At 47.6% G+C, this 24,194-nt stretch overlaps 2 protein-coding genes across 4 annotated transcripts in view; one reads left to right on the top strand and one right to left on the bottom strand.

Annotated features, from left to right (window-relative positions):
- The window catches only part of LOC8043265 (RAD50-interacting protein 1), a 34,123-nt gene extending 33,671 nt beyond the window's left edge, over positions 1-452 (bottom strand). The window contains exon 1 of the mRNA XM_029994258.4: positions 204-452. Coding sequence (XP_029850118.3) covers positions 204-323 — 120 coding nt within the window. The 5' untranslated portion in view covers positions 324-452. The remainder of the gene's footprint in view (positions 1-203) is intronic.
- Positions 453-646: 194 nt separating this feature from the next.
- The window catches only part of LOC8043266 (GTP-binding protein 1), a 37,984-nt gene continuing 14,436 nt past the window's right edge, over positions 647-24,194 (top strand). The window contains exons 1-6 of one of the 3 annotated variants that reach the window (XM_029994259.4): positions 647-776; positions 1,505-1,763; positions 14,596-14,704; positions 16,446-16,626; positions 19,356-19,608; positions 22,368-22,463. In XM_029994259.4, coding sequence (XP_029850119.3) covers positions 1,644-1,763; positions 14,596-14,704; positions 16,446-16,626; positions 19,356-19,608; positions 22,368-22,463 — 759 coding nt within the window. In that variant the 5' untranslated portion in view covers positions 647-776; positions 1,505-1,643. Of the gene's footprint in view, positions 898-1,504; positions 1,764-14,595; positions 14,705-16,445; positions 16,627-19,355; positions 19,609-22,367; positions 22,464-24,194 lie in introns of all 3 variants that reach the window. The other 2 variants (XM_042294482.1, XM_042294481.1) reach the window with 2 other exon arrangements.

The raw sequence follows: 24,194 nt of genomic DNA, 5'->3' as shown, positions 1-24,194 counted from the left end.
CACTACCAAGTGGGATGGGTCCATGTGGAGTAGGAGAAAGGTTTGCTCCAACCGGAAACGGCAACTGACCATCGAAAAACAGCCAGAGAGCGATCAACACGTTAGCCGTCGCGGGGAAACCACAGTGCAACAGATTGACTAGTTTTCTTTCTGTGTGCTTTTTGCTCGTTTGCTTCGGCGAGGATTTGGAGCGGGCACTTTACCTTTTGCTCGATCTCTTGTTTCTTGACCAGCAGTGCCGCATGGTATGCCTTGGCTTTGCTCAGATTCTTGACGTCGTTCCCGAATTCGCGATTCAGCTCGTCCGACACGTTTCGTTGCATCTTGATGAGAGGCGCTCTTGTTTTTTGCTCTTCCTTTTTTATGCCTGTTTTTGTTCGATCGAAAGAGCTGACGTTTTCGGCCGCGCTAGGGTGCCGCCATGTTTAAATGCCGTGTTGTGGATTATGGCCATTGCTTTTAAACTTTTACGGAATACTTTCGTATTATAATTTCTTGAAGACGCTTTAGTTTTAGTTTTAATTTGGCTTAATATGTTGTTAGATTTAATATAAAAAATTAAACAAAAACATTTGTGTTACATTTATTGTAGCTTTTATTATTTGATGAGTGTTTCATTTACATCTTCTAGCTGCTGCTGCTTAGAGATCGTTTCGTAGCGAGCAGCCAACCAGCCGGTCGTGGCGTGTTATGACGTTTTTCAGCCTGCATATAACAACAGCATAAACTATAAAGTGAAAAAAAAAGGGGGAAAAAGAAAAACTCACGCGATCACTGTGAGTGTTACGAGCACGACCTATATATCCGTTTCCGCGAAAATGTCGCGAAAACGCTGCCACAGTGACCGTCTGCTTTCACTTGTGCCCGCCTCAAACTCCGCGCAGCCAGCGTTCGGGCGTATGTGATGTTTCTGTATTGCACAATATGGTGACTTTCACTCGCAGAGAGCTTCACCCTTCTTTTTTCTTCAAAACACGAGCATATGCTTTTAACGCAAGGCAGCCGTTTCGAACCCGTGGACAAAGCGTATGCGTTGAGACTCGCAGAGTCGCTGGCATTTCCGAAAGAGTTCTCTACCTCTCAACTTTGTCACAATTTGTTCGTGAAATCAAACGCGACTTATTGTTGTCAGGTCGGTGTTCCGACACTTCCAAAGCTGCTATTCACCTGCCACTGGGTGACCGCGCCAGCGTTGAAAGTGCTATCTTCGGAACCAGCATCGGTGATACTTCGGCGAACGGAAAGCTTGTGTGGACGCTCGCAACAGTTTGCATCCTTTGCGTCAGATAACAGCTACTTCGGTCGCGGTTTTAGATTCGTTCGCGCGTTCGGCTCAGGCGTTTCTGACACGCGTCTACAAAATTCTTGAAAGCGCCTGATTCGTGCCGTTTGTAATCTGCGCCGTAACTCTCCTGGGTTCTTGAGCAGTGCCAAGTTAGCGTTTCGAACTTTGAGTTTGGATCTGGAACGCGCATACTCATGTCCGATCTCCGTTTCTTTGCAGGAGTTGCGGAAACAGTTTTCCTGACTTTGATCATGTCTTTATTACGTGGCTTCTCTTTATGAACCTGTCGTGAACGGATAGTATAATATAATCGAGTGGAAAAAGAGAACATTTAAAGAGGCACGCACGATCGTTCAAGATGTCGGCAATCGTGGATCAAACCCCGACCTCGGCGAAGTCTGTCATCGACCTCTTCACGCCTAACCACATCCCCACTGTCACCGAGGAGAAAATTGACTGTGATGGACTTGATGAGAAGGTGAGACGATGCCCTCTTGTTTTCCCTTGACTCACTGCCCCTAAAAAGGCAGTGCTACTAGTTTTGTGTACGTTCAGTAAATACCGCTTAGAGTGAATGCTTGATGTTCATAACCTGCGAAACACGTGTTAGCTTTTTTTCTCTGCGCAAAAGCAGCGACAGAATAAAAAGAAAATTGGGAGAAAAGAGAAAGGTGTTTGCCCCCTCAACTTGCAGCCAGAACAAGGGGCCACTTAATCTCGTGGCAATTATATGCCGCCAGTGTTTTTCGCAGCCATGTGCTGGGGTTCGCAAAGCGCAGAGCATGCGCCAAGTTTCGTACATTGTTTCGGGTCGGGTATTCTTGTCAATGCAGCGATTGGATACGAGCTACCCAAATGCTCGTTGAGGTATTGAACATTACGAGCCTAAATCGAAAGTTCATGCAGTTCTTGAATCCGATCTATGAGCAGCATTCAAACATCGTCGCCATAGGGTAATCCCCATGGTTACGGCTACACTGTGGCCCTTGTTACCATAGGTCGGCATTTCCGAACCCACTCACTCACCATCACATCACTAATTACAGCAACATCCAAAAGTCACAGCCCTTCACAACACAAAGTACATCGACGTCCAAAAGTCACAGCCTTTCACATCACAGAGTACACCGACGTCTAAAAGTCACGGCCTTTCACATCACAAAGTACACCGACGTCCAAACGTCACAGCCCTTCACATCACAGAGTACACCGAAGTCTAAAATTCACGGCCCTTCACATCACAAAGTACAACGACGTCCGAAAGTCACGGCCATTCACATCACAGAGTTCAACCGGACGACAAACTCATCCCCATCACGTCACCGCAATCTCTGAACTCACAAAGTCATTCACCGTCACTTCACGAATCCGTCAAGTTCACGAAGTACTTCACCGTCACATCACGAATCCTATAGAGTTCATGAAGCATTCCCCATCCCATCACCGCCAACTCTGAATTCACGAAGTCGCTCACCGTCCCATCACGAGCTCATCGAGTTCAGCAAGTCGTTCCCCTCACGTCCGTGAACTGATCCCGTTCATGAAGTCGTTCGACCGGTTCGACTTCACGGCCCTTCACCGAGTCACAGCCGTTCACCGAGTCACAGCCATTCACCGAGTCACCGCGTCACCGAGGTCACGGAAAACGGCGTCGGCCCCTGCAGCCGCGGCCACCGCCACTGCCTCCGGCTCTCAGCCATCCTCGAAGTTCTTTCGCAGCGGCGCTGACGATTCCAGATGTGTGTTTCAGTGTGTGTCTGTGTGTGTGTGTGCGTGGGGGGGGGAGTATTGGGCTGGGCCGGGCGACGCACCCTGCTCTTGTCATTTTGTTTGTTTAGCTATAGTTTCCTCTGGCTTTTAGTTTTGTTGTCCCGTTTCTTTTATTTTCGTTTTGTTTCGCGCTTTCTTCATCGTGTGCGCATGCTGTGGAGAGCGAGCGGCTTCTTGACTACCCCGCTCCGAACTTGTGAGATAAGGTGCTTGTTTCCGGGAGAGTTATAAGCCCCACGGATGCCCAGAACCAAAATGGCTGCTGGTTTGTCGGCGAGCGGTATTACAAAGGGTGGCATCACCCTAGCAAAGCGCACATGAAGGCTCCCTAGACTTCGCCTGGTTGTCGGCGTTGTGATTGTGGAGGGGACCCCACCTCAAAATCTTCTAACCTGTCTTTTTTTTTTGTTTTACTTTTGTTGCGCACGGTTTTTTCTACGAAAAAAAAAAGAAGGCGCTTATAGTTTTGCCAACGACCGCTCACCGAAGGGGCAAAAAGGAGAGACAGACACGAACCTGCGTGCACGATTTTTGTGAAACATCTTACAAACATTAATACGAGTCCATAATATATGAACGAAGACGTTTTAGCGAATTACATTTTAGCGAATAGAAATCACATACGCGAGTCGACTTTTAGGCATTTGTAGGGGCGGCAAACTGGGCATCCAAACAGACCGCGCCAGTCGGTCTGTTCGGAACGATAGCAAGGGGTGCTTTGCTATAGTTTGGGGAAAATTAAATGAACTCAAGTTCGAGCGTCCATCGCCAAAGGTTCGGCAAGCTCGAAAACAGGACGGCGGTGGCCTCCATTTTATCTATTCGGTCAAATGAACGTCGCCATTCGCTAAAGTGTCATTCGATGAAACGTCGTGGGCCAGGTTTCGCTCGCTAACCGTCGTTCGATCAGTACAAAATTGTTTTGTGTGTTTTATCTTAATAATTATGATCCATGGCAACCAGCCTATCGTTGCCTACCTCACTTTACGTCGTAAAATAGCGCGATGATGTCACTTTCATAAGAGATACCATAATAACGCAATACTTCACAACCGACCGCTGAATCACTCATGTAATATTTTGTCACGGATTTCATCATATATATATAAAGTAGACATTCCAAAACAAGAGTCATCCATTCCCAAAAATTCCAGGGACTGGAACTATCTTCCCTCATCTGTTGCCACAATTGCCACTTACTATATGTCTAAAATTGCCGTAAATAATCTATACAGCTCAGACTGCGCTCCAAGGTGTACAGCTTTGTTCTGTTCTCTTCTAACTCCCGCTCACCTCTGTAATGCCGATGGCCCTGAGGGTATGTCAGGTAAACAAATAAATAAAAAAAAAGTAAGTGCCTCACCTGAAAAACCTCTTCAAGAGGCGACCTGCAGCTTGCCGAAGCAATGAAATCTGTTTTATTCGAACCCGTTGGTCAGAGTACACCTCATCATTAATTAAACCACTCATTGGATCATTCACCTCAACGCAATATGTTTACTTCTGAGCGTTTTCGTGTCGCTCAACCTACTTTGAGCGAAATGCAGTCGAGATAACTAATGATGGCGGTCGACTCCACTTTTCTCAGCTTTGAACCGAGGCGGGGCGCGCGATTCACGCGCGCCTCGCGCTCGTTGTTTTACGCCGGGGTTTGGCTGCGCATAGACTCGTTTTATAGGTAGCGTACTGTGTTTTCGGAGTTCATTTTTGAATAGAATCGGAGCGTGTTTTTCGGAGTTTATTTTGTAGCGTAGGCTACACTGGCCGAGGTTGGGGTCCATATCACAAGAGCGAATGACATTTTAGCGAACGGCGACATTTTAGCGAATGGTCGTTTTAGCGAATAACGGGGGCGCGCGTTAACCCATCCGTCGCGCTGCGCTTTACGCCGCTTCGCGGCGACAGTCTGCGGCAACTCATTACAAAAATATGAACTCACTTGGCCCACCCGAAAACGCCGCTTCGCGGCGTCCGACTATTCGCTAAAGTGTCGTTCGATGAAACGTGGGCGTTCGCTAAAACGTCATTCGATCAAGTGAGTGCCTCCCCCGAGGTTGAGCAGTTTCGCGTGGCTTCTGGCGAGCCGTGCTGCGTCACACGTGTCAGTCCCCGATGCACGCGCCGCGCGCATGGACCCGCTCGAGATCATGGCTCGCGCTGTCCGGTTGTTCTGAGCGGCAGCTTGGTTGCTTGATACATAACACGGCGCACAGCTGGCCAAACCAACGACGGGCATCTGGCACGCCCCAGCGGAGAATTAATTTGGACCATCTGGGGATCTTTTGACGTGCAACCGAAGGCTCGGTTACACGGCGCCTCCTCCGCAATAAGAAGAGCAGAGAAGCTTAACTCATCGGATCCCGAAGTAGTCACATAATGCGTAAACCGTCTGTGTCATTGAAGCAGCAGTAAGCATGATAATCAAGCTAATCGTAGACAACCAGGAAAGCTAAGAATTACCAGCTGAACCTAAGCTTACGCTACGTATATCCTGGCATAGCCGAGCTAAGCCACTGCAATTTTTTTACAATGAATTCGGGGTGTTTTTCGGAGCTTTCTTTAATGGTATACAAAATTCGGAGTTCGTCGGCTTCTTCGGTGGTGCGAATTAAATTTAGAAAACAGCAGTTTGCGAATTTAGTAAATCAGCCTTTTCATATGCGAGACTTCGACTGTGGTCGTAAGAGAAGCTACCTCGTTTCTATAATAACGGGATAAGTTCATAAGTTTCAACTAGAAAGGATGACAAACGTAAAGCTTGTTGTAAATTCCGGGGAAATATGAAGACCTGTCGGGCGTTATTACTTCTGGCAGCCACAAATATTCGGGGTTTTTCGGATAAACCCGAATCGGCAAAAGTTTAAACGGCAAGTGTTCTTCGGATTTCATAGGGTTTATTCGAAAACGCGGAGCCCTAATTATACTGTAGTGGGCTCACGCAGAATGCGGAGCTTACTGCATTCTTAACTTGGTTAAAACTGCAGTTCGAAGCCCCCAGCGCGCACTCGCTCCCTTCCGCCGAGCATTCGCTGCGCTTGCAAGCTTGTGCTTTTCTGGTGACGCAGGTCCACGAAAACAACATGCATACAAAATCAATAAAAGACAAAGTTCCCGGGGCGCGCAAAATACGCATGCCTCGAGAGTCGAGGCACAGAGAACGTATACCAGCCCCAACAGTCGGATGCGCAGTGGTGACCCGGAGGCTATAAACCTCGCGCTGAAGGCAGACCTTGCACTGCGGTCTTCACCGGTCACTGAATATAAGTACAATAGCGCAATGTGCTGAATGTACTTGGCACGCTACACCTAGGTCGATACCTGTGGGCGGCATGTTTCCGTATTTCGTTAAACTCCTACGCATCCGAAGCTCCGTTCGACTAAACATGAAAGGAACCGCAGCGCAATAGGACACACACACAAGTAGAACAGCGACACGTGCACAGCGCTGTCTGTCCTCTCCTTGCTTTCCTTGGGTCCTCTTGCGCCGTTTTTCTTTGTATGAACGGTCTTTGTCAAAAGTTCACAACCAACCAAGCCGCTCCGGCCAGGCCGGTGAGGGCTCCGAACTTGCTACAAAGACTGTGCACTATGCACCGACTGGCCCACCTTCAAACTTTACCACAGTTCGACTAAACATCTGTTGGACAAAGAGTCAATCATTTGCTAAAGTCGGACGGGGCGGTGTTCGCGAATATAATAGACTCGGAAACCTGATGGGACGCAAGTTCTTGAGGTGGGAATCTCTACGAAGCGTTTTATTAGGGTACAGGGTCTTCAAGTTTCACTCCTTGGCATTGCTTTCAGTCAGGATGGCACGCTGTGCGATTGATTGGGAGCTAGTGCGCCACTTTCCGCGAGAACACCAGTAATGCAGGCGGCTGCTACCTACGGAGAAAACTCTGCGAATGACAAGGACTAAAGTATCTAGACTTATGAATTTTCTAACGTTATACTCACATGACGTGACGTGAGCATGTAAAACGTGGTGCTCAGTGACACCTCATTTCACATCATTTTTCCACTATATTTTATACACCAACTCATGTTTACAAACAAACTGGAGCGCTCCTCGCCGACGCCATCGTAGCCGGGCATGCGCGATGGGGTGTGGGCAAGAAGCTCGCGGCGTCGCCGATAAACAAACCATTGAATTGCGTTGTTGTCGGCGGCGGGGTGAGTCCCCGTGAACTTTTCTGCGTTGGAATTGTTGGTTCTACGTCTTCCTGGGCAATGCCAGACTACTTGAGCAGCCTCAGCGAAATTACCGAGGCTCGCTACTTCACAAAACTTCATCACGAATAATGTTACATGCGGCGATTCATTCCGCGTGGACGCCGCAGAGGATACGCTAAAGCCTGATTCGCATGATGAAATTTCGGTCGCAATTTTCAGTCATGACGTCGCTCGGGCTACAACAGCGTGAACCGTAGCTGAGATGTTGAACATCGATACTGAAAATCGCAAGCAGAATCGGACCAAGTGAATGAGGCATAACAAGTCGTTGATGGTCACTGGTAACAACGATTAACATCTCCGCACTCACTTCTTATCGCAAGTACCGGGCCAACATTTGGTCCACGGGCCGGTGTCGTCTAAAAGAGCAGACGACGAGCAGAAGTGTTTGAAAGAGCAGACGACAGTTCGAGCAATCAGGCGGCCGTTCGATCTTGAAGACGCACTGAACGTCCGCATGCAGGCGGTCCCAACAACTTTTCGGTATTCCCGCTTTCATGACGGAACAAAACAAATAAATCTGATGACAACAAGTATCCGTGAATTTAACCCAAACTGCTTCCCGCCCAAGCAATCGTGGTCCGACGGCGACTGGTTTTCCATTTTCACGGCACATATCCACGTTCTCGGACGAACCGAGAACATGAAAACTGATCTTCAAACCTTTCTCAACTCTTTTGGTACAGCCCCAGCCGCGGCGTTTTGACGAGAAAGCAAGTTTTTGTCAGGTTTTTTTTAAATACAACGCTAGAATACACGTCTCACATAGGGACTTTCGCCTTCAGTCCCAGAACGGAAGTGCGCCCGACGCGCGACCACCGCGCCGTGACGTAACAGAGATGAGTTCGTTGGTTCGTGCGTTGCCAGAACATAATTTCGGCGACATATTCACCTATACATGAACTCATCTCTGTTACGTAACGGCGCGGTGGTGGCGCGTCAGGCGTAACAGAGATGCTCCTTAAAACAAAAACCAAAAGGCTCCTTAAAACCAAAACCAACAGACTCCACAGGTAACCAGTAACAAAAAAGAACAGGCCACAACGGGTCGACAAAGGACGTAAAAGGAAAAACCCGATCAGCGAACTTTTCCCTACACTTGGCAAGGTCAAACTTTGTACCTACAGGTTGCCTCAAGCTTGAATCACAAAAGTTTATCCCAAGCTTGAAACACTAAAGCACTAATCACAAACGAGCGTGTTGGGGACGAATTAAGTAAGTGCTTATACTTCCAGTTTACACGTCTAAGAAACTAGGGAGTTTTGTGTATTGTTCCAATAATTCCTGTAAGGATACCCGATACTCCTCTGTCGTCTTAGTGCATGCGTAGTATCGTTATTGAGTATCGTTGCCGAGCACAAAAACCGTCTACAAGAACTCCCTACCGTTTATCGTTTTTCTAGTGAAATTAAAGACGACGTTGGCAAGGAGAAGCAAGCTAACTAATCTCGAAGGGGAGGGAAACAGAGGTCGTCTTCGCTCCTTCAGCTCCCCTTGATAACCGGTGATTTCTTCAAGCAGACAGAGCCAGTGAGGACGCCTTCAGCGAACATCAAACATAGTCTTTGAGATGAATAGAGGCAGGTTCTTAATTTTGTTTCGTTACAAAAGAAAGGTCATTTTGGAACAAGGTGTGGTGGGAAATGCAAGATGGGAGGACGGGTAAACAGCTCGTCCACACTTCTAGACGGGGAACACAGCCTGTCATAAAAACTGGACATGTCAGGCTCTAAAGAGCGTGGGAAAGTAAAAGCTCTTTAGTGAACCGACGATACGTGCCCTAGAACAGCACGGCGACGTGCATGGAAAAAGTTAAAAAAACGCGGCAAGCCCGGTTCAATAGTTTTCCATGTTTTAATAATAACAGGCTCATTCTGCTTTTTGCGCACCGCGTGTGTTTGTTTACCCCTCAGACGCTCTGACGTACCGCTATTTACACCTGGTTTTGACCAATGACGGCGCGCGCTTTTCTGTCTCGTCTTCGCGCGTTCTGTGACCGCCCTTTATGTTTCCCGCTGATTGTTGTGCCACTCTTCGTATTTACTTCTTTTCAATAAGTCACGATAACGTTCGCAAGCGCGGAAGACACGTTTTGGTACCCCTACTTGCACGTCGTATAAACACTTACTTCGAATTTGACTTCGACCTCGACCGCGCACCTTGTTTTTCATTGGTAGCCTGCTTGCAACAGCAGGATGACGGTGATGACAACGCAATCGCGGTCTGCTTGTGGTCCTGTGTGATGGGCTCTCACTTCCGATCGAAGTGAGAGCCATTCGTATCGCTGCGACGCTGTTGAAAAAACTCAGTAGACCTTTGAATGAGTCACTTGCTCAGGAAAATAGCGAGGAGACGAGTGTCTAAGCGCTTATGTAAGAAGAGTGGTCTCGATTTCAAATGAAAAGCACTCCAGAAAAATGTGGCCGATATGGTTCGTATGCAAAACTAGCTAACATAAAAAAAGAGATAAATTCAGAAATGGGGACGGACTATCTGTCTCCCCCCTTGTAAAAGATTTATGTAATTTTATCAAGAATCTTTGAACACTCGTACTCCGCCTTCGCGTTCGAAGCGCTGTTCACGGAGTAAGGCTAGGCTGCTTAGTGGATTAAGTTTCGCCACGTGTTCGTCGCACATTTTCTGATGGGGTCCGGCTTTTACACACAAGTATCGTGTCAAATAAACAGAAACAAAAACCTCTTTAGTCAATATTCACGTTCAACGGAAATCGAAGAACTCTGTTCATATTCCTAGAATTCAAGAACTCGGGAATATGCACGACTGTGATGAAAACTATTATCGGCAAAAGCAAGCGAAGCCCCCACCTAAACGCCTGAGAGCACGTAAAATCTTCTCCGCCTGTTATTGCAACGGACATGTCCGCGCGCTTGTTAGGAAACGTGGGCGACAAACCGTGATGCCAATCGGCTGCTTCCTCACATTTTTAAAATTATCATAATTCTCCGGCTAATGGATAAAGCCCGTAATCTTCCGTGATTTTTCTAGAATAGCGTCAAGCCTTCCCGAGATCTTAGATGCTAAATAGCGTTTGAAAAAATCCGGAAGCGGCCGAAACGGATCAAATCCGGCGCACGCTTTTTCGTGTGGACGGATAAAAACGAGCGTATGCCGCATATTACCAGCATCATAGAATATCTGTAAGCATTATATTAAGCGAGAGCGAGAAAACCAACATTGTATAGTCCAGTTAGGGTCGCACCAGTACTCGCGTAAAAGCTCCAGGAAGACGGTTTTATTTGTGTTTCCTTGAGGGGTGCGCGCACGCACGCGCTTACAAAAGACAAAAACATGGTCGCACGGACACACGCAGATGCAATCAACGCGAAGAGAAACCCTCCCGTGGCAGAATAGCACACTGGCAAAACGACACCTTCCCCGGCCCCCCACACACAATGACACACACAGACACACACACCGAAAGGAGGAGCCGCCAAGCCGCGCCGGTGTAAACGGAACCCCACGGCCATGCAGGAGGCTCAAACGACTGCCGCGCACAGACAAAGCCTCCCCTAACGTTCGCTAAGCTGCACATGTACTACGCGACGCGGGTACGCACGCCCACAGTATCGGGGCAAGGGAGCCGGAGGTCCGCCAAACTCGTTGGAGTCGCCGCTGAGTCTGTGCCGGTCCAAACATCCCCCCCCCCTCCCCCCCAATCCCCATCTGGGAAGCGCTGGTGCCGCTTCGTCTGCAATACACAGTCCCCTCCCCATTTCCGATTTCGCGCTTAAGCCGCGCACAGTCGCACACGCAAAATGTCACATCCTCTCTCAAAGTCCTCCAAAGCAAACGCCCCCTGCAGTTGCTTCCCCCAAACGTTACCAAACCACCCCTACGAATCTCGTTCTGGGCTCTAACAGAAGTTCCTTCCAAGTTTCTGCTCCGTCTGCACTCTATACTAACCGCCACAGCATGTTTGTGCGTGTAAGGGCACCAACATGCTGCAGACACTTCCAAATGTCAAGTCGGCTATCAGTCGCGAAGAGTACGCACACGCAAGCAAATCCATAACGACATCCCCTGAGTCCTGACTCCTAGTTCACGAACTCAGTCCCCATCACATCACAAATTCAGTTCACGAATTCATTCACCATCACATCACGTATACACCAGAGTCACGAAGTCCTTCACTACTGCATCACGGGTGCGTCAGAGTTCACGAGGTCACTCCCCGTCACATCACGGCTCCTTCCGAGTTCATGAAGTCAGTCCCCTTCGCATCACGACTCGTTCCGCATTCACGAAGTCACATCCCCTTCACATCACGGGTTCTTTCGCGTTCACGGAGTCACGCCCATTCACATCACGACTCCTTCCGTGTTCACGAAGTCACATCCCCTTCACATCACGGGTTCTTTCGCGTTCACGGAGTCACGCCCATTCACATCACGACTCCTTCCGCGTTCACGAAGTCACATCCCCTTCACATCACGACTTCGTCCGAGTTCACGAAGTCATTCACAGCCCTTCACCATGACGCGGTGAGCGTGAGTGAGTGTGAGTGAGCGAGTTCGTGAGTGACTTCGCCGAGGTATGCTTGTTACTACGTCATCAGGTTTTTGCGAAGGGGTGACCACAAGAAATACTTCGTTTTCATCCTTGAAATTATACCGCGACATAGAAGCTTCTTAGTCAGTGGCATTTCGTGCGAGTGTACCTGGGTCCCCAATAACGCCAGGAATATTGCATAAAATGAAACATAACAACCCAGTGTTGTTGTATGGTTCTCCCCTTAATCTCTTTAATCTCCACTTAATGCCAGCTGGTCAAGGACTAATGGTAGATGGAGAGTTGTCCAGGAACACCAAGATGGGAAGTTTCTTGGTACTTATAAGAAATATAAAGGAATGACAGAAAGGACCCATCAATCAAACAATTTTATTCAGAATAAACACGGAACATGCCCCACAAATGCATCTGGATCCATAGCCTTGATAAGGACAGACAAGACAGAACTTAGCTATGTCTTGTGCCTCCATGTGTGTTTAGGGCAAATAATATTAGCATAGCATGCTTGTGTTATGGCATATGTACTGACAATAAAGTTATCATGCTGATAATTTGATTAACTCTCGGAGTTGTCCTCATTTCATGTTAGGGTAGATGATTAGAAAGGGCTGAGGTAGCTGGTATTCTTAAACATGTTAGAGATAGATTAGGCCTGCTCACTGTGGTAGTTGTTTTAATTGTCAGCATTACATTGCCATCTGCTTCGCGAATTCTGCTAACTTCTCACAGCGGCTGACAGCTAAGATAGAATTATGAAGGATATAATTATATCCTTGCGCAGTGACCTAGCTTTTCTCAACAATTACATTTCGTCTGACGCAGCCGTATCTCAAATACGGTTAATCCTATAGCCTTGTAGCTTTCGAGTTTCGAGCAGCGCTTCTGGCACGGAAAATTGAATATTTTAGGTTGCGTTTTGGTGACGCGTCAAACGTTATGAAAGAAAACAAGAACGACAACAGAAAAGAACCCACTGCAATCTTATCGTTTTGATAGGATACCGAAGCAGAGAGCCCCACTCTTATTTTGTTGTTTTGATTTTTTTTTCAAATGTCTTGTTTTTTAGCAAGGACAGATGCTGATACACACTTCTATATGACCACGACTCGTGCATGTGCATGATCGGATGGGGAGCTTCACATTTATGATTGCATCTTGGGAGTACTGAAGTGCCAGTCTGTGCCAGCATTACACGAGCACATCTTGCGAACACGTTCGCACCCCCTGGCCAAGAGAAATGAGCCTATCTGCTAAAGTTTCTGCGTTCCTATCCACGCCAATAACTATTCTAGACCTCTTTAGTGAAAACAGTGAGCATGTTACTATCTCGGTTGTTTGGTGTGTAGCAGGCTAATATGCTCGTCTATTAAAAGGGGCAAAGAAACAATGTGTACACTTTGGTGGGGTCATGTTCGTCAACTAGATTGCAGGTATAACGAGAATTAAGACGAAGGGATGTTTCATGATGTTTTCACATCTTCTGTCTAGTCAGAAAAGGTTTCACTTTACTTTTTTTAAGATTACTCGAGTCAAGCAAAACTTGTGCCCAAGGACTCCTATGTTTTGACACACCCAACACATTCTTTAGGATACAGGTGAGAACAAAACAAAAAGAAGTCCTGTTTCTCAAAGGTCATTTTACATGTGGCTTTAATTGCAGCTATCCAGGCAGTGTTTAATTTTCTGAAAGTACAGAGCCCTGCATTCAAAACAACTTTTTACCACTTTGATGGTGAGAAGCGTGGTTGTAGATTAAATGAACTGCTTATGATACCGTAAATAATGGTATATTTGCAAATTTCCAGAGGTGATACTTTCTTTTATATTTCACGGGAAAGACAATTTGCTGTGGGGCTAAATCCACTCATGGCTTAGTGATATGAGCAATCTGTTAACTTCTCAATTTTTCAATTTGCAAAATTTGAGAAAGTCAAGTTTGCAAAATTTAAAGGGATACTGCAACGAAATTTCGGCGCTTATTTTTTGGTCTGTTCATGTTCAAGGGAGCAGCATCACATCAGACACAGCAATCCCTTGTTAAAAAAGACACGAAAAGGAATTTTAACACGAATTAAACAATTAGCAAAGAGCACCTGGTAGATATCATGAACGCCTTGTTTGTAATGTCCGTCTAGGAACCTTGACAGGTAGTGACGATGTCTGTCTCGCCTCCGTCCACCTCGAGAGAAGAGGGGAACTACCCTCTCACCGAGACTCTCTTTTATGTGTCTCAGACATCGCTATTGTCCCTCTCAAAATTATGCAAGAGCAGCCTTGGGGTTTGTTGCGGTGGCCCAATCGCTGGCGTGCTCCGGCTGCTTTGGTGGCTGGAACGGCTAAGACATATTATCGACATCGGCCTCGCCGCAGCTTTGCTCGTCCCGAGACAGTTTACGTCATGATTGTACCGGATGTCACATACTCTCTGCTGGCTGCTCTCTAAACGCTTGCCAGAGTGGGCCGTTTTTAATATAAAATACAGTCATCAGGCTCAAAATACAAACGTGCGATTGTCATTTACAAATATTGCGGATCATACTCAGCCTATTTCTGAACACAACAGGTATATTTCACATTTCGTTGAAGTACCCCTTTCAGGTGTTTACACTGCTCTCTCTGTCTAGTAGTTAATTGTGGGGGGGGGGGGGCACAATAATTTTCATTGGCCCGCGATGTCTTCCATGGCATGCAACATGAGCTCGCTTCAGGTTACTTGCTATTTCGGGCAAGCTGGGAACGTTACAGAAAGTCCGCTCTCCCTTTCTCGACGTCCGCAGACGGCGCTCGTCAGTCCCAGCGAGGAGCAGTACGACGCCCTCACCAGACAGCTGTCGCAGCGGTTACGGAAAGGCCACGGCGAGGCAATCTATGAGATCGGCATCGGAGGTGAGTTTCCGGCATTTTTTTTTGCCTCTGCCGCACTATCAAACATCCACTTTAGGACCAGGGACAGGCTCGCTAGAAATAGCGTCTTAGCCAAGACCTTGGCAGAGAAAGTTCGCCCAGCCTGGGATGTACGGGCGTTTGGGACTCGACTTCACGTGGCACTCTGCTCGTGTTCGAGTTTTGGCGGTGCTTTCTTTCACAGTCTCGGCAAGGGCTGCCTCTAGCGAGCCGGCCCGGGCCGCCATTAATTAGGTACTTGGCGGAGATTCAAAGAGATGTTACGTGGGACTTCAGTATTTTCAGTACACCATGACTGCTGTCTTGGTGCGTTTCGTTTGATTGCTGAGTGTATTGCGTTGCATTGATATTGGGAAATATGTTACATATGTTTAGAAAAGGCCTAGCCGCCACTTTGCTTTACTGCGTATGATTGTAACAATTCTTAATAACCATTTGAGCCGAATTATTTTGGCGAAAAACGCTCAGTAGCTAGAAAACCCTTAGATTGTAGGGCTTCAGATCCAGCCTCTACTCTTGTGTGCAACATGCAGTGAGGCAAATGTGGCAGGCTTTTTTGTTTTTCCTGGAAAAAGCAAGCGAGAAAATAAAGGGAGAGCATAGACATCACATTTTCCCTTCTCTTCTCCTTCCCCATGCCTGACATCAGCACTGCTGAAGCTGGAAGAGGGGAAAGGCATTCTCTGCTGCCTTCATCTTTTCTTCATTATTATGTGCCCCGCAAAAACTAGTGCAAACGACTTAATTTTCTCGAGGACATAGATTTTGTTTATTTTGATGACGTTAAATGACAAGCAATTTATGCAGAAACTTCACCGAAATGAAATTTTTCTTATTTCACACTTTGATAGCAATATTCTTCTTTATTTCAAACATATATGGCAAGTAGATACAATATTCACAAATTAGATTCAAAATTGACCTAAATTTACGTTATAACATGATGAAATCCGTGACGATTTGATTCATTACACTAGAGATCAAAATAAATTCTCATTACCCTACCGTGTCTAAAGGATTGTCATCTTCGAGGTCAACGTTGACAACGGGCTTGGCAATAGAGAGAAAACGGGAGGCGGCGGTGGGGAGCTTGTCATGTCCACCTTTGTCCAGAGCCGGGCCGAAGCAAAAACCTCGTTGTCTCTGACATCTGAATTGTTTTTAGCTTTTATACTCTTCTGTAGAGTCATCACTCCCATCACTATCGTCAAGCACAAAATCATTGTCATCCAAACTAGAAAACCCCTCAAGGAGCGAAGAAGCACAATTTCCGAGACGAGCGACGACAATCGCCTGCAGAAAAGGATGCCATTTTTAAAACCCAAGTTGCCGGACGAACACGCAAAATCGCAAATAAAAGCCGAAATTTCCGAAATTTAGATTTGCTTTTCTTCTTGGTGGTCAGTGGGAGAACTGATCGCGAAGCAAAAACAGATTGAACGAGCGTGTCTCGTCGCTTGCATCTCGTGCTCGCACCTGAGCGAGCCGACAAGTAACACTCGCCCACGACACTCGAAGGGTCAATTTAAAAATATCTGGAAAAATGGATCACGCAAATACATCATGCCATGATAACAAATACATAGCACACCGCTCCAAGTTGCAAAACGTTCCCAAAGCCCCCAAGTCGCGAAATTCACTAAATATAAAGTCCGCGAAAATGAAGTCATCTTGGATTTTGGAGGAAGCCTGGATGCGAGGGCGTTTTCTCTGCGCGCGACAGGTCAGGGCGACCCCGGCCTCTCGTCGGAGGAGATGGCGGCGTCGGTGGCGACGCTCCAGAGCATGGCCTCCACGCTGGAGTGCGACTGCGTGCTGCTCCGGGAGCGGAAGTCCGGGGACGGACTCGCCGCCGAGTACCTGGTCCGTCGGAGGGCCAAGGAGAACGACTTTGTCGAAGTGAGGTGAGCCGTCTCTCCGATCCTGACGGTCGACATTCGCCACTAAATCTGCTCGCGCTTGACGGGACGTCCGTCCTGGCGCGAGGCGAAAGCTTTTTGTTCTCGACTTTCACGAGCTGTGCATATGTACCGGGGGTGGCCAAACTGCGGCTTGTGAGTCCCACGTGGCCCTTTGCTGGTCCAAGTGCAGCTCGCAGCTCTCCGGTAAGCGTCACCCTCCGCCCACAAGATGAGAAGTAAAAAGATATAAAACAAAAGACAGCTTACATTATGTCAGCCTAGTGCCAACATGTGTACATCGGACCAGCCGTATAAAGGGCATCGGGGTCAGTGACATAGTGAGCAACCGCTTTACGAGTGGAATTCACTGTGGCCACCAACTGAAACTGTCGCACACCTTTTTACTGCAGCTCTTAGAATAACTTTTTTTTTTTTTTTTTTTTTTATGGGTTTTTGTAGATGTCCATGTAGCCACCTCTGATACATAATTGAATTACAGATTCTGGATTGCGCGGCTTTATGATTACGCTCTGCAGCAGAAGGTTTGCGTGGTTGGTTGCGAAAGGTGCATTCGTCGCACGGACTGTACTTTCGAGCAATATTACTAGCGAAAGGCTTAACCTTAACGCTTTGTTTATTAGGTAAGAGTTTAACCGTTGTTGTCGAAAACACTCGCTAGGGGGTGCAGGCCCCTAGCCAGCTTCTCATTTGCGTGATAGCTTCATTGGCGTCCTCCCACAGTTTCAAAAAAATTTACACACTTTTTGCACACATGTTCCACTTGGAAAACAAAATAATTCCACGCAAATCTTGTGACAGATTAGGGAATATCATGTGACTTTCAAAAGTATCTTAGTCCAACAGATAAAGTTGGGGGACAAACGGGGCACAGCGAGTGCTGCACATATAATTGTGAGGTTTTCGGACATTAAATTCTGCCGAACTCAGCGTGGCAATTCATACCAGAATCAGCATATAATCGTATACCAGTTCAATTTTTCTTCCGAGAAAACGCTTTCCACTAAGTTTAGCAGGACGCAAAGTTAATAAATATAGTGCAACACATTTGCATTGTACTTTCTTGGAGGCCTTTTATTAAACCCTAGTGCTAGACGCATTCTCTATAAAAAAATTCACAGCTTTTTTGTCGCAGTTTGTGCAAAAGTGACAGCGATAGCTTTTATTGCACGTAATAACACCCATCCTGACGTACATTCATTCTTTATTTACTTGATCGCGCACGACAGAGCCTTGTGGTCTGTGAAGTATATGTGGGAAAGGAAACACACTCCACATACGAGTCAGTGTCCCTGCTTAGGACTAAATCGGAACAGGTGCTGTTATTAGCATGGGTTGTCTCGCAACTGATAGCGCACACAGATGGAGTTCCAAAATGAAGAATCTGTAGCGGCGACCCTGCCAAACGTAAAAGGTCCACCTGTGCGCGCGCTTTGCTTGACGTCACAGGGTGGTACACTCTCGAGTAAACATGAAACTAGGTTTTCGACCTGGCACAGCGCCGACGCCACAAATCTGGCTGAGGAGTTTCCGCAACAGCTGTCGCCATCGAGGCTGCTTCACACACTTGTGAAGCCTACGACCGTGTGGCTAAAAACTTTTTTTATCTTTTGTTAGGCGATTTTATATTTATTTATTTACTGTTCTTTCGCGGTGCCCCTAAACAGCCAGGGGGCCTACATAAGGGTGCACCGTTGACGCATATGTGCAGTGTTGCATGAAAAGCAGGCACACGAAACGCATGCGTAATATGAAGAAACAAAAACATGAAATATAAATGTAAATGTGAAAAAGTACTTGAAGTTGAAAATGACACTGTTTGCTAAATAGACTGATACAAGAAAGCTTCACATTACAAAAGCATTAGCAGAAAACGCAAACTAAAACTTTCCCACAAAAAAAATATCTCCTTCGGGCATGTTTACCCCATTTGACCACGTGGTGTTGGGACTCTGCCCAATCAATATTTTGCTGGAGAGTCTCGTATCTTTGTAATAAAGCCAAAAACCTCGACTGCTCCGAACCCGCAACTTGAGCACGGAGACTCGTGGCCGATTAGCGGACCGAGGAGGAGGGGAAAAGTAGAGGAAAGGGGAGTTGCCAAAAGCCACTTGGCTATCTCTCCTTACCTAATTTCTTTCCGCTCTTGCACTTCTCCGGCGTGGGAAGCAGACAACGACGATGTTGTGTGCATCGTTTGTCTTGCGATGATTTCCCACGTGCATCCATTCCGCTCGCTTTCCTGCGCTTGTAGATCAATTGGGCGGTACCATGAATGACTGTCTGAAGTAGCGGTCCCATGTCTGTCGCGACGCTGGTTCGTCGTGCGCCGCCATCGCATTGCCCAGCCCGTGGTACGTCGCCATATTGAAAATGACATAGTACACATACTTCCGGTCATCTGTGCAACATTTTTCTTCAATCAACGTATTTGCAGCTTTTCCGAAGCCGCAGAAAAAAAAGTTTCATATTCTTTTCTATTTTAATAGTGAATGTGTCACTGAAGTGACCCGGAACTTTGAATATATTGGGTACGCCAGTTTGAAAGGCATGTGACCACGATAAGGAGCATGAGCACGCCTCAAACTGGCCAATTCTCGATTGACAATCTTTGGGAAGAAAACAAAACGCATTTTGAGCCACAAATCACATTCTGGGTTGTTGGGCTCTCATAAGTCACGTTCAAATAAAAACCTCTCTCGGGGGCGCCCCAGGGTGGCGGTGGTGGGCAACGTGGACGCGGGCAAGAGCACCCTACTGGGGGTGCTGACCCACGGGGAGCTGGACAACGGGCGGGGCCTGGCCCGGCAGAAACTGTTCCGGCACAAGCACGAGGTGGAGTCCGGCCGCACCTCGAGTGTGGGCAACGACATCCTGGGCTTCGACTCGAGGGGCAACGTGGTCAACCAGCCGGACCCCCACGGGGGGCAGCTCGACTGGACGCGCATCTGCGAGCAGTCCTCCAAGGTATCCGCATCCCCCCGACTTGGTAGCACAGAGTATTGCGAAGAACCACATCTCTCGTAGTCCCCACGTTGCCATCGAAACGTCGTTCGTCCTTCTCTTCCTTACCGTCATCTGTGTCCCTAGCGGACACAGTACTAAATGCAGGCCTTGCAAGACCGTCATTGCTTTTGGAAGTACTTACCATGTTTTACGGTCTATAAGTCGCACCTCTGCGTTTAAGTCGCACCCTCGTATAAACGGCTGCCTTCAAAAAAAACCAATGTGCAAGTCGCACCGACATGTTTGTACGGGCGACCCAGCAAAACTGCGTTAAAATCCCATGTATTTTTGCGTGCATTACCCGCCCCTGCATATAATCCACGCCCCTAACTTGCTACTCTCGGAAAAAGCAAAAAAAATTCCTCGCATGTTACCCGGACTGGCCACTCGGAGCAATGTCCAGATCTCGCTAGAAACCACACCTTTATTTTGAATACACTCGTTGCTGGCGCCTTGAATGTTGCAAATAGCGTCGTCGTCGGTGCAGCACTTTTTGGAACTGTTCCGCATTATTTCGTCTGGAAAAGTCACGGTAATGCCGCGTGACCGCCGCCTCTTCTTTTCTCGATGAACTTCGCGTGCGCTTTTTCAAGCTCGGGGTATGCACCAGTCTTTGTATCACGGAACAATCTTCAGTTGCCGCTTGCGGTTTGCAGCTTCTGATTCTTTCTTCTCGCGTGCACGACTAAACATCGTAGCGATCATAGTTCCGGCCTGCCGCTCGGTTTCTGATCTCTTCGGCAATGGACTTGACGACAGCGCAGAGCTGCGATCGCTGTCTCGGAGCCCACAAAAACAAAGCTGAGATGGCTACCCGCAAAGAGGAGGAGAAGGGGGAAAGAAGAAAGTTTCTAGGATAACCAGAGAAGAGTGACTTTGGGGAATCTATACCTACGACTTCATGCCCATTGCCGTGAAGCCGCACTGCCCACCGAAATTCGTGAATGACCCGCACCCCTACTGTGCTTTTGATTTTTCATAAATTTAGATGTGGGTTATACGCGAAAAAATGTGGTATGTTATGATTGCAATATATGCACAAGTGACAGCAAGTTTCAATGTTCTTGTCAATGAATCGAACGAGAAATATGACCCCTGTGGCAAATTTACGCAGTTGAGGCCCATACCTATAGAAAAAAAATGTGTATAAGTCGCACCGACGGAAATTTGGTGGGAAACACTCAACGTATACACCAGAAAATACGGTATTACTGTGTCCACTCAGGACGCAGGCTGGATTAAAATAATCCGGGTCAAGTCTCGGGCCACCCGATGATGATGATAATTATGAAGAGGATGGATGATGTCCTGATGTTAATGCTGGTGACTGTAACGCTATGCATTTATAGGGCCAGCACCTAGTGCTTTCCTGACGGTCGTTCAACCATCCAACATACGTTTCAGCGAAAGGGGGAGTGAAGTGGCTAATACAGTGGAGAGGAGGCAAAGAGAGAGCAGAGGGGGCAAATAGAGGGGAGAGGTGAGCCTTGGTAAATGGGAAAGGAGGAAAAACGAGAGCAAGGAGCACATGTAGATGTCTTTATATTTGCTCGAAAGACTTTTTCCCTGCCATCCTCTTACAGGCACCCTTGAAGTTGCACCTCGTGGGGAACCTGTAAATACCAGTCACTTAGAGTGTCTGTCATGTACAGTGCTCAATGCAACGAAACGGACCCGCAGAGCGTGTGGCCTCGCACATAGTATACAATAGGCTATAAATAGCCCACAGACCTTGTAACAATAATGGGCACACATTTTCTGAAACTTTCAACGGAAAAATGGGGCCCATCCTTGGTAGTTTGCACCGTTCAGCCCCACACGTTTGCAGGCGTCGTCAGCCATCATTTTCCACCGAAAATTTCCAGAAATCATCTAGCTTTTGAATAAGGTAACTGTCGATTTTAAAACTTTGGCATCGCTAGTGCTATGTATGGCTGGAAACGGGGCGTTCGACAATGCATAGTTCATACTTATGGTTAGCAAAACACTTCTTTTTATGGAGGGGGCACCCTGTACATCAGTGGAAGGCTCACGTCATCTAAAGCTGTACTTTTTACCGGAAGAAGACTTGAACAAGGTGTGTAGTTGGGGGCTAGTTGGCTGGTCATGTTGAAATGATATTAAAACAGTGCAAAAAAAGACGAAGGACTAGTGGAAGGAGAAAGTGGACAAGCACTGACTTACAACCGAAAAAATTTACTTGTGCACGGTACAGCAAGTAAACATAAAAAGATAAAAAGAACCGGATAGACACAAAAAGAATCAACCCGACGCAACGTGGAACATGTCAGTTCACCAGAAACAATTTATTATTGCATTTTTGCCGCTTACGGTAAAATACTCAGGACCCGCCCACTCCACAGCAGGCACCCGGCCCTCAATTTCATGACATTAGGAAAATACACGAAGGACATATCTTTACATATTGTTGACTTAGAAAGTGCCCATCCCCCAGTTCTACACGATTATCTCCATATTTCGAGTGGGCGCCGGCTCGGGGATTTTACGGTAGTTGTGTCGGTTTTGATGACCGCCGGCCAGGCTGTCACGATCCCGTCTCCCACCGGTCTTTGCTTTCGCCCAAATTTATCTCGGAGGAAAATTTTTGTACCCTAGTTTTAAAATTTCTAGGGTGAAGTTTTTTGCAGGCGCTTTTGCAGGGTCGTCTAGGAGCAGAATAAAGATATTTTTCGAAAAGTTCATTCTTGTGCTCTCTGCAGGTGATAACCTTCATCGATCTGGCGGGCCACGAGCGCTATCTCAAGACTACCATTTTCGGCATGACCGGTCACGCTCCGGACTTCACCATGCTCATGGTACGTCGGCACCGACGTCGTCTTGTTGTCTTGACGCGATCCACGAAGTGCCGCCGATTTTCTACGTAGTCGCCCACCGCGGCGGCAGACGTCAGGTCCGTCTGCAAGGGGCACTCGTGAAGCTATGAAGCCGAATCAAACTAAATGCGAAGTGGGTTCACCCGCGGACGGCGCGAGTGGCTTTTACTATAGTCGGTTACAAGTCAAGAAGGTAGGAGAAGCTCCTCCCACAAGTGTGATGCGCCCGTTTCAAATCTCTCCGCAGTCGAAAGAAGAGTTCACTGGAAACGCTCCCTGTTCCGCTTCAATGGATTCCCACTTGTCTCCGATCCCACTTTTTAAGATAGCGACCTTTGTATTCATCGGAGAGGGAACCGAGCCCCTGAAAGCAGCCTTTGTATCCATCGGGGGGGAAGCTAATCCCCGAAAGTCGTATTTGTTTCCGTCGGTGGGGGAGAACTCTAATCTCTCTCTCGTGGCTTCCACAATGCTAAGTCAAAGTCGAAAGATAAAGCAAATATGTACAAAAGGGCAAGACCCTCCTCGCGCGTTGGCCGCGACGTCACGGAAACGGTGGGACGCTATTGGATGCGGAGGTGGCGGAGGGATATCTGATTCCCTTTGAGGGGCATTTGCCGCTACCTTCTTAACCTGTAACTGACTATAGCGGAGCGCCACGTTGACACCAGTGATAGTTCCAGGTTTCCACAATAGGCATCTGTCACCAGTCATTCGTCTTCATGTCTGCGTGCCTTTGGAGTGGTGAACTGTCCAGCAGGTTCTGTGGCCGTGTCGAACTGCGGCGTCTCGTGTGTGTCGGCATCCCCCGATACGTTGCTGCTGGTCCACGAAACTTCAAGAAGGCTGTTTCATCTATCTATCTGATAGTCTCTTCTCCGAATCCAATCACTCTACCCGTAGTTCCTACCCCGGGTCTCTGAGGGGCCAATATGTTGAATAGGGTGCAAACTGCTTAAAAAAAATATTTTTTTTTTTTTTAGAGTGCAGCTCTTAGGCGCTTGTTCCCCTGCTTGAGCGGCGCCGGCGTCGGCGTAACCGCGCGGTGCATTATGGGACGCGTGACGTCACTGATGATGTTATCAGTGACGATGCCGATGCCGATGACGTCATCGCCACGTGACCTCACAGTGGTCACGTGACCCTTGTGAGGCGACGTCGCTTGGAGGGAGGAGTAGCCAACAGGATGAGGATGTGAGGAGGAGGGGAGAGGGACATACCTTCACCTCAGTACCCTTCCCTCCTCCTCCTCAAGAGCTGCGCTCTAATTCGGCGTTACAGGAAGTTGTAAACGGCTTTCACTTCTTTTTCTTTTTTTTTCAGTCAAGATTTGCCTTTGCAGACTATTGGAAGTGTGCGATCGGACAGTGGCACCACAGTGCAGCTTGAGCAAAATCATTTCGCATAGACATTGTGCGTAGCAGCAACCTTAGTTTTTAATCAACGTCGGCTTACCTGAGCCAGGCGCATACAGAATGCTCTGAGTCGCGGTTGGTGCCAACTTGTTTTGCACTAGGCCTGGAAGTGGGGAGCACAGATCCCCTTCATGAGCTGGCAAAAACGGCCGCAATCTCTTCAATCCCTGCATGTCCACTCAATCGCCAGCGTGCAAAAAGCAATCGGATAATAAGAGGAGCGAAAAATATTTCTCACGCAGCTTTTATAAATTACCTGCAATGGCTAGTGTTGTTCCATTGTGATTTTCGGACCACC

This window comes from Ixodes scapularis, unplaced genomic scaffold, assembly GCF_016920785.2.
Source record: "Ixodes scapularis isolate PalLabHiFi unplaced genomic scaffold, ASM1692078v2 PGA_scaffold6__148_contigs__length_123643588, whole genome shotgun sequence".
NCBI classification, from domain to species: Eukaryota; Metazoa; Arthropoda; class Arachnida; order Ixodida; family Ixodidae; genus Ixodes; species Ixodes scapularis.
Note: the sequence above shows the minus strand (reverse complement) of the source record. Positions and strands in the feature narration are given on the sequence as shown.